Consider the following 15,287-nt stretch of genomic DNA (forward strand, 5'->3'; position numbering starts at 1 on the left):
CTAACATAACTACGTAAATAAATGAGGGAGTAGAAAGCCTGTCTCAAATACAGGCTGAGAGGGGTAGGGAGGTGGGAGATTTGGGGCATTAGTGATGGGAATGTCACACTGGTGAAGGAGATGTTCTTTATATGACTGAAACCCAACTACAATTATGTTTGTAATAAAATTGTATAAATAAAGACATTAATAACGAAAACAAATAAAAACATCTTTATTCTTTCTTTTTTCAGGTGATGCTTGTGTACATCACTGAATATAGATTGGGAAGAGATTTATTTAAACATGTTATTGTGAAATAAAATATTTGAAAGAGATTCTCACAAAATCTTTTTCTTTTAAAAATATTTTTTGAGCTTGGAACTATTTAAATGATCTCCAACAAATTTATAATTTTGGTCTTTTATTGAAGTTATTCTGGTAAATAGCTCAGATTAGTAACACCTGAATCACAAGCTTCAAATACTTAACACACTTTAGAATCCTAAACTATTATGTCAATAATTAACTTCCTTTCTTCTCTATTTATCTTCTACTTCAGATATTAAAAATACGACATACACTTTGATCAATTAGGGCATTAGATTTTCCCACAAGTCCTCCAAAAAATAAAGATTTTGTCTCTTATTATCTTACTTCAAACGAAAACTTCTCTATTATAGAGCTAGCTTTGTCAAACTTATTTAAACCTGAAGTGTGGGTTTAAATGGAGAAGAGGGAACAGAACACATTTTGTCTGATTGTTTTTGGAGAATGTCCTGAAATTCTGTTGTTTGATCCAAAAGCATAAATAATTTTAGTTACCATATCAAGCCATAATCACCATCACATAAAGTACAAATATGTGTATGAGTCTACCACAAAATTCTCCTCTAATAGATACTCTTTCCAAAGAAGCAATCTGTAGAATGTGTTTAAATGTGTGTGTATTTATTCAAATATGAGTATATTTTTATCCCCCAAATAAAAAAGTGCTCAGTTGAAAGAAGTTTAAAGAGAATCTTCAGGTCTTATACAACACAGGTGTGAAGAGAATGGTAGACCTAATGGACCCTAGAGGTCCAAAGCTACCCTAATTGCTTAAGCCCAGAACAAGCAGGGAGAGTCTGAGGAATCAAACTCAGATTTTACAATCAGCTCATGCAACCCGATAGAACTACCTTTGTCACCATTGGTCTAAATCAGTGCTTCTCCAATAGAGGGGCATGCCCCCCGGGTAAAGGGGGACGCATTTAACCTTGGCCATCACTGTGATAACAAGCTAAGCCCCGAGTTTATGTCTCTCTCTCTATGACTCTGGAGCTGAGAGTTGCTGTGTCCTGCTTCAAACCCCGCTTCGAAAAGCTAAGGATTGCAAAACATGCTCATTGTAGCCATTAATCCAGACAACACCTCTAATTAAAAAATCAGCTCAAATTATTTTGTATATTTTTGTTTTGCAGGTTAAAGTTTTTTTTAGATATACTATTTACAGTTACGCAGGGACATGAAAAATGTTTTCTTCTTTCTAGAGAGGCACTGGTCTAAATATACTGATGCATATATGTGCTCATGACCCAAACAGATCATACCTCAGGTGCCATCTCATCTATATAAAATTTTGCAGTAATGCATTACATTTTGGGTTTTGATGTCAGTTTCACTTCAAATGATTAAAATGTACTTAATTGGATTTTTAAGTTGACTCGATCAGAAACTTAAAATCCTGACGTCATTGAGAATTTAAAAACTATACTGAGGCCTGCCTTTATTTAAAGTTCAATGGAAGAGAAATTTCAGGAATATTTCTGGAAAATAGTCTTAGCAAAAATATAGTCATGTAATTAATAAAAATTATTAAAAGTATGCATATCTATATACTATTTATATATTGTTTGGGTAGGTAATAGAGAAATCCACACATTAGACAACTGCTATGAGTGATATGGGCTAGAAAACCAGACAATAATTAGTGGGTTATGTTTAAAATTTAAATAAAAACCAAATTCAAATATTCCAATTATCAACAAATTAATGTTGTTTTATTTGTTTAGAAAAAATGTTACAAATGTGCAGAGGAAATTTAAAGCATTAATCAAGAAAGATCTTAGGAACACAACATTTTCACAACATATAAACGAATCTGCTTTGTCTTTGCACCATAAACAATTGGATTAAGGAAAGGAGGGACCAACAAGTAAATGCTAGAAACAAGGATGTGGATGTAAGGAGGAATATGAGAACCAAATCTGTGTGTAAAGAAGGAGAAGAAACCAAGGAGGTAGAATTGGAGGAAGACACATATGTGAGCAATGCAAGTATTGAAAGCTTTCCATCTCGCCTCCTTCTGGGGCAAACGAAAAACTGTAATAAACACCTGTATATAGGACAAGGTGATAAATATGAGGTCAAATCCTGCAACTGTAAAGGCTACAAACAAGCCATAAATTTTGTTGATTCGAGTATCTCCTGCAGCCAATTTCACAATGGCCATGTGCTCACAGTAAGTATGGGAGATGACAGTTGCATGATAAAATTGAAACCTGCACTTTATCAGTACTAAACACGGGGCTACTATAATGGCTGACCTGAGTATAACCGCAACCCCAATTTGGATTAGTAGTTTTGGGGTGAAGATGGAAGTATGTCTCAGTGGATAGCAGATGGCCACATAACGATCCAGGGCCATAGAAACCAGGATGCCTGACTCTATACATTGAAATGTGTGAATGAACCACATTTGAAGTAAACAAGAAACAAAGTAAATTTCTGCTACATGAAACCAAAATATTCCAAGCATCTTGGGCACAATACTTGTTGCCAGTGCCATATCTGTGACTCCAAGCATTCCTAGGAAAATATACATGGGTTCATGGAGACTGCGCTCTGATTTGATGATGATCAAAAGCAAAAAATTTCCAATCATACCAATAAAATAAATAGCAAAGAATGGAATTCCAATCCAGCTTTGCACAGTTTCTAGGCCTGGAATTCCTATGAATGTCAAAATAGAAGGCATAAAAGCAGTTTCATTTGAAATAGACATATTTTTCCTTTGTACCTTGACACAAAGACAATGTCTTTCAACAATCCAACTAATTCTCTTTCACTTTCAATTTCTTTCTTTTTTTTTAATAATTTTTATTTTGACCTAAGTGGATTACAAATCCTTCACAGTAGTATTTTAGGTACATAGTGACATTGAATCAGGAGCATTCCCACCATCATTGTTGTCCTTCCTCCCTCCCCTAGAAAGTCAAAATATTTGGTCTTTCTATCTTGAGTAAATTGTCAGTATTACACTATATTTCTCTTTCATATAGAGAGGGTAAAACAGGCTTTTGAGACACATCATTTTTTTCAAGATGGATACACAGAAATAGTGCAGCCATAAGAACATAAATTTCACCAAAAACGCATAAAACCAACAAAATTTTAAGGTAAAATCATAATACCTTTGCATATCTAAGAAGAATCAAATAATTGATGGTTAGTTTTATTTAGAACTTAATTTTAAACTGAGCTTGGAAAATATCTTCATATTCACATTCCAGTCATTCTCCAGAATTCTGTTTACAATTATCTCTATATATAAATCATTTGGAATATGTATATCTCCATATCGTTATTCTTAGTATAAATCACAAATACTCAGATTCCATACATGCTTGGTAAAGAATTTATATACCAGTAGTACCCATACATACAATAATTTTATTTGTCATATCCTTATTTAAACAAAATTTGATACCCTTTTGAAACAATATAGAGTTGTCAAGATATGCTCACGGACACTACAATTACTATTCCTAGGAAAACTATATTTTGCCAATATTAAAATTTTGAATTAACATAATTTATTATTTACAATAGATGAATTTTGTAAGACATGATATATAAAAAGCAGATGATAAGAAAAGTAGGAACAGAAAAAATTTTAGCTGCAAAGTATAAAGACAAAAGACCTTTTTCTAATTAAATTTTTAAAATTTAAACTTCTTTAAGTTAAACAGGTCATAGACAAAGAATTTAATTACTATAGATTCATTAACCTTTAATGAAAATTTTATAATAAGAAATGTTTTATGATTTTGCAAGCTCAAACATAGTAATTAATAGAAAATTAAGGCTGAATATGACAGTTCTTAAAGCAGTCTAATATAGAGCAAAACCAAAGATGAAAGCATATCCTGAGATATCAAAAATGATTCAGAAGATAGTTGCAGAACCACTGAACACAATTGAATCACTTCTCAAATTGCTGCTTCTGATTTTTTCTGAAAAGTGAAAATATATGGCCAATATGAAAGTTATTTGATAAAAATTATTTTAATATTATATTTGAAGCAAGAATTCTCAAAACACACATTAGATAAATGCCTTTTTCTGTAGAAATAAAAAAATTATTATATTAATAAATGTTCAAGTTGTTAACTAACTCATGCCAATACTTTAAGTTAACAAATACGCTAGCAATACAAATTGCAAATGTGATTTATGTTGCTAAATTTCAAATTAAAGGAGCAAATAAGAAGGATCATTTTAAGACAGGAAGGCTATATTAATAAATTATGTGTGTATGTTTGACTGTGTGTGTGAGAGAGAGAGAAAGAGAGAGAAAACATAATTAAAATTGTAATGAAAGTCTTTTTTTGTTGGGAGCAGTTTGTGTCATACCCAGTGGTGCTTGCAGTTTTTTCTCACTCTGCTAAGCATTCAGTACAGGTGAAGTTTGGGGACTGCATCAAACTAAGGTTATCTAAATAAAAGACTAGTGTCTGAACATATAAACAGAAGAGTTAAAACATTTAAGAAATATCACAGTATATAAATTAGTCAAGCAAAAGAAAGGATAAGTGAAGTTAATACTGCAGGTGCAAATAAAAGATTGCAAATGCAAGATGACTAAGAAAGCACAGAGACTGAATAGGATGGAATAATTATTGAGAAAGGTGATATTGAAAATCTTAGGTAAACTTGATAAAAAAGAAAAATTACTCACAATAGTTATTTGAGTTATACTTGATTTTGCCAAATACATATAGAGTACAGTCATGGAACAATCACTTGTCTTTTTTATTTGGTATTTCTCCTCTTGACATACAAGCCTCAATCTTGGTGTTTGATGCTTGTGGTGAGGTTTCATTTACCTCTAACTCTATTAAATTGATATCTGGTACTTAAGCCATATGACAACATGAAGATATTGTATGATTGTCTTTCATGCTGTTCCACTGTCTCTGCACTCAACTCACTTTTATGTCAGTCAAAGATCATGTTTGTGTATTCACCTCCAACAAAAACAGAAGCAAAGTCTGTATTGTTATGGAGCACAACGAACATTTATTTTGCCCAAATTGGAAAAGACAGCTATTAGTCACCAATTGTAATGTTCCTAATGACTGGCAGGGGAGTTATAATATGAAGGGGAATTCTTAATCACAATTAAACCAAAAGGGATGCAAGTTTTAATTATAGTCTTTTGCCTCTAATCAGATCAAGTATCTCTGATTGCCATATGAGCACAACTTGCAGATAATGTTCACACTTATTTGTTTACATACAAATCATAAAAATATACAAATATTTAAACCTACATGTTCATTGATTCTCAAAAACAATGTTACAGTAAAAGTATAAAATTAATAATTTTTTAAAAATAGTAAATATCTATATAAGAATAAATAATTAAAAAAAAGTTTCCAGGGCCGGGTGATGGCGCTAGAGGTAAGGTGCCTGCCTTGCCTGCGCTAGCCTTGGACGGACTGTAGTTCGATCCCCCGGTGTCCCATATGGTCCCCCAAGCCAGGAGCAACTTCTGAGTGCATAGCCAGGAGTAACCCCTGAGTGTTACCGGGTGTGGCCCAAAAACAAAAAAAAAAACAAAAAAAATTTTTTCCCATAAATGTGAGCTTATATTTTCAATATTATTTAAATATTATACAAAATTGTAATTTGTTCAAAATAAAATCATTTTAATAACAATTTTAATAACAATATTTATATATCAGATCATATTTATAAATTATATGACAAGAGATTTTATACCTAATATAGGTAAACAAGTTTAAAACAGGCAATATCACTTTTATAAATGTTTTATTTGTCTTTAAATAATTTTACAATTATTAATTTACATAAATGAGAGTAGATATGGCTTAAAATTATGTTTACTATTCCACTTTTTTTTGGGGGGGGGTCACACACGGCAGCACTCAGGGGTTACTCCTGGTTCAACGCTCAGAACTCACTCCTGGCGGGCTTGGGGGACCATATGGGATGCCAGGATTCAAACCATGTCCTTCTGTATGTAAGGCAAACACTTTATCTCCATGCTATCTCTCTGGCCCTAGTATTACACTTTTTAAAGATCAGTATTCTATTCTATAACTGAAACCCAATTTAAACATGTTTGTAGTCATGATACTTAAATAAAGTTAATATAAAGAGAAAAAAATAAAATAATGCAAAGAAATGAACACTGTCTGCCAGAAACATCTGTATTTTAAGCAAATTTGTAAGCTAATGTGTTTAAATAAAGTAAATTAAAATAATAATGTGAGGAAAAAATAAATATTGCTCCATGTTTCTAAAATTATGTAGGAATAATTTAAATTTTTCACATGCATATATAAAAGAAACAAAGATTGTGCTTGTTCATTTTGTTTTGTGCCAATGTGTGTGGAGTGAGATGGTATGTTGTTGTTTTGATTAACATCTCCCCGATGATTAGTGATTTGGAGCATTTTTTTATGTGACTTTTGTTCATCTGTATTTCTTCTTTGAAGAAATGACTGTTAATCTCTTCTTCCCATTTTTGAATTGGGCTAGATGTTATTATCTTGTTAAGCTCTACCAGTGCCTTCTTTATCTTAGATATTAAACCCTTTGGATATTGGGTGAAAAGTTTCTCCTATTTCATGTGTTGTCTTTGTATTTTAGTCACTGTTTCTTTTGAGGTATAGAAGTTTCTTAACATAATCTATTGATTTATATTTGTTTCCACTTGCTTACTAAGGAGCATTTTATCCTCAAAGATGCCTTTGGCTTCTATATCATGAAGACCTCTGCCTATGTTTTCCACTATATGGTTTCAGGTCTGATCAAGGTTTTTAATCGATTCTTATTTGACTTTTGTGCATGGTGTTAAAAAAGGTCAGTTCACTTTTTTTTTTTTGCATGTTTTTTGACCAGTTTTCCTAGAAACACTTGTTGAAGAGGCTTTACTTGCTCCACTTCATATTTCTTGCCTGTTTATCAAAAAACAATTGAGCATACACCTGAATATCAACCTCAGGATATTAAGTCTATTACAATATCTAAGTGTCTGTCTTCATTCCAGTACCATGCTGTATTAATGGCTACTGTTTTAGAGTATAATTTGAAGTTGGGGAAAGTTATGCCTGCCATCTTCTTTTACTCAAAGATTGCTTTTGTTATTTATCAAGGTTTATCGTTCCATATGAATCATAAAAAGAACAAGAAAAACCAGTACTGTTGCAGATGCAGGGAGAAAGGAACTCTCATTCATCACTGAAGGAATATTACTTTGAATATTACTCAAAAAAAGAAAAAGAACTAGTAATTGAGTTTTCATATGACCAGAAATACCATTCCTAGAAATATACTCTAAGAACCAAAAATAACAAACCAGAGAAGTCTTCTTCAATCCTATATTCACTGTGTCATTATTCACAAAAGACAGAATCTGGAAATAACCCAAGTGCCAGATAATAAATAGGTAAGTGGATAGAGTCTGTACATCTACACAATGGAATACTATACAGCTCTTAGGAAAAATTAAGTCATGAAATTTGCTTTAAATGAATGGTTATGAAAGTATTATGCTGAACAAAATTCATTAGAAAGCTTGAGGGAGAGGGATAGAAATAGAATTATCAGACTCATTTGTGGAATATAAAAAAAGATAGTATATTGATAATATCCAAAGCACTAGATTGAAGGACCAGGAGAACCAGATCATGGTAGGAATCTTGAAACAAGTAGCAGGAAAGTGCATTTAGGGCAGAGAAATGTGCACCATTACAATGACAGTAGGAAACGATAGCTCTGGACAAAACCTAAGAGAAAAAATACATGCAGGATACCCCTTCTCTAACATTTTTGCAAACCATAGTATCTATAAAATTAAGGTAGGAGAAAGAAAAGGAAAGATAAAAAGGAGAAAAATGTCTGCCACAGAGGCAGTCAAGGAAGGGGATAGGAGCAAACAGGGGACAATGGTGTCAGGAAATATGCATTGGGAGAAGGAATGGGTGTTGGATGTTGTATTACTGAAAGCCAATCATGAACAACTTTGTAAATGTATCTCATAGTGATTCAAGTAAAAATTTATTTATTAAAAAATTTTAAAGATACAATGGGCATGAACACATTTTAAAAGCTTCTACATATAGACAAAAATAGGAATTAGAAAATAAAAATAAAATTCACAATGAGATATAAATATGCACACTTAAAATAGTTGAAATATTAACTCAAGCTTTGCTAATTAATGGATAAAATAAAGGACATCTAGAACTGTAGCACACTATTGATAACAGTACAAATGTTCCTGGACTCTTAAAAATGCAGTTTTAATATTAGTCTCCAATAATAACTTAATTTTGCTATTTATTTAAAGAATATAAAACTTATACAATTTATTACCCCAAATAATACAATAATACATATTTTGAAAATTGGTTCACTTTGAATTTTTATTTCCATAGCCAAAGTGCTGCATAGTTGCCACTTTCTTTAAAGTCTCTTTGTTTTGCTTCTTTCTTGTTTTAATTAAATAATTTATATTGGACCAATGTGGATTGCAAATCTTTCACAGTAATATTTTAGGTACATAGTGACATTGAATCAGGGGCATTCCCACCACCAGTGTTGTCCTCCCTCCATCCCTGTTCCCAGCATGCATCCCATATTCCCTCCTTTGATCCCCGGGCTGCTAGTATAAGTGGTTCCCTCTGTGTCTAGTTGGTTATAGATTGGGTTTCAATTCTGTTGCCATTTGGTGTTTAAATCTGATCATTTTTTATTTCTACTTAATGTTCATACACCTGTTTGGTCTTGGTACCCTCCTTTATTCCCCCCTCAATTTGTGAGTCAGAACAAGATGGATCAAGTTATGTGGTTCTGTTTGGAAGGAAGAAAAAAGATAAAATCAAACAAGAAAGAAATGGGAGGAGTTTTTCTAGAGGCTATAAAAATCTATTAAAGAGAAGAAAGAGAAAAGAAAAAAGAAAAACAAAAACCATACAAAAAAATCAAACAAAAGAACCCGAAATGCACCATAGCAATAAAGAAAACAACCAAACAATAACCACGGTCCTGAAATAAAAACAAAACAAAGCACACAAAAAAAAGAACAGAAGAAAAAATAACAATAACAACAACAGTAACAAAAAATTAATTTGTGTTTTTTTTTTTTTGCATAGGCACAGTAAATATTGGGGACATTAGAGAGAGCGCACATGCCAGGAAAGCTGTCCCTTTGTTTTTTTCTGGTAAGTTAGGGTCGCTGGTCGGACAGCGGGCCACAGATCTCCTGGACTGAACACTTGGTCCAGGAGTCTGGACCCCCCACGCCAGGCGGGTCTTCATGGCTGGCCCTGGCAACTCGGGCCCTGGGGGGTGGGCGGAGGAGGGAAACCCCTCCCTTTCAATTTTCAAACTGGAGAGGGAGCTCGCAGTTGGACACAGCAGAGCACACATGTTAGGAAAGCTATCCCTCTTTTTTTCTGGTATGTTAGGGTCGCTGGTTGGACAGCGGGCCACAGATCTCCTGGACTTGTCCAGGAGACAGGGACCCCCACACCAGGCAGGTCTTCATGGCTGGCCCTGGCAACTCGGGCCCTGGGGGGCGGATGGAGAAGGGAAACCCCTCCCCTATGTATATTGGACCCCCTGTTTTGTTTGCTACTAATACTATTTTTCAAAACCGTGACAAATATACTTTTTAAGCATTATCCAAAAACGTTCCTGATCCTAGACTGTTCCTAGGAATAGAATCAGGATGCCCAAGATTCTGATAAAACACTCAAATTGACCTTTATTGTCTAGTCTTTTATGTATTGCCTCTCCCCTCACCCCTTTGTCTCTCCTACCTCCTCATACCCAAACCCTGAACCATTATCTTCCCCTTATTCAACCCTCCTTATCATCAGTTCCTAATTGGGTAGACACCAAGACTGACCTTCTGCCCCAACACCACCATCCAGCTCCTCATTGAATGACATCCTCCCGGTCCCCAGATCATGCCTATACAAACAACTGCAACCAACATGCCTGTTGACCCATGCTTGGTGGCCCCTGATGCCCCCATCAAACTATGGACTGTTGCATGATACCAGAATCAGCTTCAGCATAACCCCTAGTTCAAGGAAAACATAGGGTTCTGTAATGCCACAAAACATGTCTCAAACTCAACTATCACCTGTTGTCTTCAAATACCCTTGTTTTCTTTCTTTTTTTTCTTTATAAAACATAAAAGGGTCACATGTATCTCTTTTGTATATCTCAGATGTATTCCCTTACATCTATAACTCTTTTCAAATATCCTCATATAGTGACAATTTTGCCCACTAGATAAGTTATTTGATTGCTTGATTTCCCCCCTGTGAGATCTATTTTATAAGCAATACTGGTAGAAGAGTAACTCTGTATAGATTTCACGTTTATACCAAGTTATAGGAAATGTTGAACTTTATTCGTTGGCCCCCAGATGCACCAGCAATATCTTGTGGCATTGCTTCTCTTTTGCATAGGCACATTAAAATGGGAAAATAATACATATGCAAACAAGTTCTTATCTAATAGAGATGGGAACACAAATTTGGTAATGTAATTAGGCCTTTTACCCTGAACATTGGCATAATGATTTGGCTCAGGCCTCAGAAGAATGGGCATCGCCCACACACACCTGAACTATGGAAACAACCACAATTGTCTTTAACATACCCAGGATCCAAGCCTCTACCAGAGAAGACCTACCACTGCTTTGGCATTGACTGACTCTAAAGAGTACTCCCAACACCCAGGCGACTCAGCAACAGTCTGCATGCAGGGCAGACAACTCTGCATTTAATGATATGCTGAGACTAGAGAATGCTCCACATCAGCCTGACATCGATGAAAGAAATGCACAGAATCCAGAGTCTTTAAATATAAAAGTCTGATACCAACTATAGCTAAAGTGTGAAAAAGTTTCACTGGGACCTTGAGAATGACTGGAGTTGGATAGACTGGTATGCCTGGAACTCAGAGTCTGTCTTATGCCAAAAAACTTCTGGGGTGAGGCCTCTTTGTAATCAGGTCAAGGATTTTTTTTCTATTTTCTCCATTTTTCTGGACCTATGCAAACATTGGCGATTGCCACTATCACACCTTTACTATATTGTTTTACTCTTATCCTTTAAGGAAAAAAATACAACTTACTGAACTTAAAAACAAATTACTGTAGTAGAATGCCTGTCTCGAATACAGGCAGGGGATGGGAAGGGGGGAGGGGGTAATGTTGCACTGGTGAAGGGGGGTGTTCTGGTTATGACTGTAACCCAAATATGATCATGTTACTTAAATAAAAATATTTAATTAAAAAAATAAAATAAAATAAAAACTTGAAAAAAATATTGGGGACATTAGAAAGGAATTCCCTGGGCGTAAGAGATTTCTGCACCCTTGAAGCATACTGTCATGGGAATATTTACAGGCTCTGTACATGCTCTTTTTCCCTTCCCTAAGTCCTTTTGTGGTATCTGGAAACTTTCAGTACAGTCATGGATGACAAAATCAGTCCTCTGTAATGAGAGGTCTCGGTATTTGCACAGGTTACAGGATGGATACTAGAGTGAAATCTTTCTTTATGTTTTTAGAAATTCTGTTCCAACACTGTAATTTTAATTAGTCTTGGCTTTTGCACCGATCCTAATATGAAGCCTAGGATAAAATCTTTCATTATGCTTTCAGAAGTTATGCTCAGTTGAAGTTCTCTCATCCAGACCTCTGGGATTAGAGATCTTGGTTGTACAGGTCATAGGCCAAAGCCTAGACTAGGGTCTTTTTTATTGGTCCCAGGATAAGTTCTGCCCAGTCATGGTTGTCACAGTCAGTCTTCTGTAGTTAGCAATCTTGGCTTTTGCACAGATAAAAGGATGATGTGTCTTCTGATTTCATCTTATTGTTAGGTAGTGAGATAAGACAACCTGCTCTTAGACCTAATTGTTGACATTTCCTCATTGTCAGGATGTCACATTAAAATTGGCACTTATTGCTATGTAAGCAGTATTAAGAATATCACAGAGGGAGTTTCTTTCATGGAACTGTTGCAGAAAACTGTGTCAGATCTATGCCTGAGATCTAGGGTTTGAGTTTGGATGGTTGCTGTCTAATCACCTGGAGTTTAAGTTAGGAACATGTGACATATGTTCAAATTGGGAGGTGCCCCTGTATTGTAAAATGTATGAGTTATTATCTCTGTTTTGTTTCTATCTTCATTAAACTTTATTGCTCCATATTTAGTCTTCTGTACTTCAATTTATTTTCCTGTGCATTTAAGTTTGTATTTATTTTCTTAGGATTTTCTGATTCAAATAATAAATGCAATGTTGACATCACATTCTCTTGAGTGTCACTGAGAGCATTTATGTTGTAATTAAATAAAATAAAATTTTGCTTAACAGTATCTTTGTTTTTGGATTAACATTGAAAGCATGAATATACTAATCAAGAAATAAGATTCTGGTTGTATTTAATTTATTTGCTTCCAAGTTCAAATAAGTCTTAATATTAACTACTACACTAGAGCTAAAATATGAATAACATCTCCTATGGTTGAATTTTGCATAATCATCAGAAATGTCGGGAAATGGACAATAAACTAGGTAGGGTATTTGTTTTGCATGCCACAGATCTGGGTCCTAACTACAAAACCCCATCTGACCAGGTACAATTCCAAGCAACCCATATATTCCTACAAGTCCACAAGAAGTTACCCCTGAGTGCAATTCAGGTGTGCTCCAACAACAAAAATGAAAAAAAAAATAAAACAACCAGAGATTTCTTTATATTCAACTTTGTATATTTAGTGACAATCAAATAACATGCAAATTGAAAAATTGCTGTAGATATTGCTACTATTTACAACTCATCTTAGCTTTCTCTTCTTCATTTTTAATGTATACATACATATGTGATACAGATGCATATATAAGTTTATAAATATACAATTTTGGCTTTTTAACTTCCGTGGCTCAAAGCACAGGCATAGATTGATATGGCATTAAGTGGAGTTGTTATGGTTTTGTTATTTGTTCTCTGCTTGGTTTTTTATTTACAGTATTTTATCTAAGAACTTCTTATTGAAAGGTAAGTGACTGTGACAACTTCATATATGACAATGACAGTTGTCTGTGTGTTATGAGAGAAAACAATTTTGCTTTGATCTTCCAAATTGTGAGGTTTATTTGTTACTTCAGCATGATGCAGAATAAATAAACCTAAATTCATGTAATTAGCTCCAATGATAAGAAGAGACAAATTAATATTACTTGCCTTTAAAACTCATTCTCTCTCTCAACATCTCTCCATTGTGAAAAGAATTTTACCTTAAAAATTATCCCGATACCAAAGCAAATAACACCACTACATACACACACACATACACACACACACACACACACAGAGAAAGAGAGACAGAGAGAAGAGAGAGAGAACACAGATGCAAAGATCCTCTACACAATTCTATCAAATAGAATCCAACAACTCATCAAGAAGGCTATACACCATAACTAAGTAAGATTCATATTAGGGATGCAGCACTGGCTTAATATATGCAAGTCAATCAATATAATATAATATAGCAATAAAGGAAAAACAAAAGTCATATGATCATGTCAATAGATTGAGCAAAAGTATTTTACAAGGTCCAGTAGCCATTCATGATTAAAACTCTCAAAAAGATTGGAATAAATGAACTTTTTTTTAATATTGTCAAAGCCAATTACTATAAATGATTTTCAAGCATTATAATAAATGGGCCAAACTAAAAGCCTTTGTTTGTTTGTTTTTGGCCACACCCGTTTGATGCTCAGGGGTTACTTTTGGCTAAGCACTCAAAAATTGCCACTGGCTTGGGGGACCATATGGGACACCAGAGGATCGAACCGTGGTCCTTCCTTCACTAGCGCTTGCAAGGCAGACACTTTACATCTAGCGCCACCTCACTGGCCCCAACTAAAAGCCTTTCTTTTGAGAACTGGCACAGAAAAAATTGCCTCTATCAAAACACTATACCCTAGGGTTCATCCTAGTATTAGTGCAAAAAAACAAGATCACTGATTACAGAAGACTTACTACAACAACTGTGATGGAGCAGAACTTCTAGAACCATAAAAAGACTCTATCCTAGACTTCGTCCTATGTCCTATCCAAATACCAAGACTTCTAATTACAGAGACTGATTTTATCTACCACAACTGAGCAGAATGTTTCCTAGCACCATAAAAAGACCTTGAAATTCTTAATGAGCATGTTCAGAGCTTGTAGTTGTTTTCACGGCAGTATGACTCAAGGGTAGAGAAACCCTGTATCTCTCCAGTGGTGGGCAACCTGCGGCTCGAGAGCCACATGTGGCTCTTTACACTTTTAATTTGGCTATTCTGTGTGCTGGGCAGCTGCTCCAGGATTCAGGACTCTGCTCCTAGCCTCTGTTAGTGTGTGCCCTTTGTGGCTCTCAAAATAAATTTCAATTGTGGTTTTGGCGAGATTTGGCTCAGTTGAAAAAAAAGGTTGCCTACCACTGTTTAGGCCAAGGGAATTCCCTTTATAATTTCCCCAATATATACTATGCTATACAAAAGAAAAAAAAGAGAGAGATAAACAAACAAAAAAAAAAAAGCAAAAAAAAAAACAAAAAACAGAAAACCTTGCCACACCAACCCACCTTCGTTTTTATTTCTCCTGTAGTGGTTTATGTTGCTGTTGTGTTTTTCCGTTGTCGTTTGTTTTGGTTTTGGTTTTTTCTTTTTTCCCCCGTTCCCCTTTTTATTTGATATTTAAAGCTTCTAGATGGGCCTGCCCAACATTTCATTTTTTATTTCCAACAGAACCACAGAACTTGAACCATAGTGTTCTGCTTCATAAATTGAAGGAACAAAATGTGGATAGTATCAGGAGCAAACAGTTACATGAATATTGAGGGGAAAAATGATCAGAGCTAAATATCAAACCCAAAGTCAGTAATAACAGAATCAAGATGTTCAATCTACATCAAGCTACACACAAAGGAACCTGTTACA

General features: G+C 34.6%; 1 protein-coding gene across 1 annotated transcript; it reads right to left on the minus strand.

The window, feature by feature from the left end:
• Nucleotides 1-2,086: 2,086 nt before the first annotated feature.
• Nucleotides 2,087-3,025, minus strand: LOC126018260 (olfactory receptor 52A1-like). The gene has a single exon (XM_049780404.1). The coding sequence runs from the start codon at nucleotides 3,023-3,025 to the stop codon at nucleotides 2,087-2,089; it is 939 nt and encodes a 312-aa protein (XP_049636361.1).
• Between the last annotated feature and the right edge of the window lie 12,262 nt (nucleotides 3,026-15,287).

This window comes from Suncus etruscus, chromosome 9, assembly GCF_024139225.1.
Source record: "Suncus etruscus isolate mSunEtr1 chromosome 9, mSunEtr1.pri.cur, whole genome shotgun sequence".
NCBI classification, from domain to species: domain Eukaryota; kingdom Metazoa; phylum Chordata; class Mammalia; order Eulipotyphla; family Soricidae; genus Suncus; species Suncus etruscus.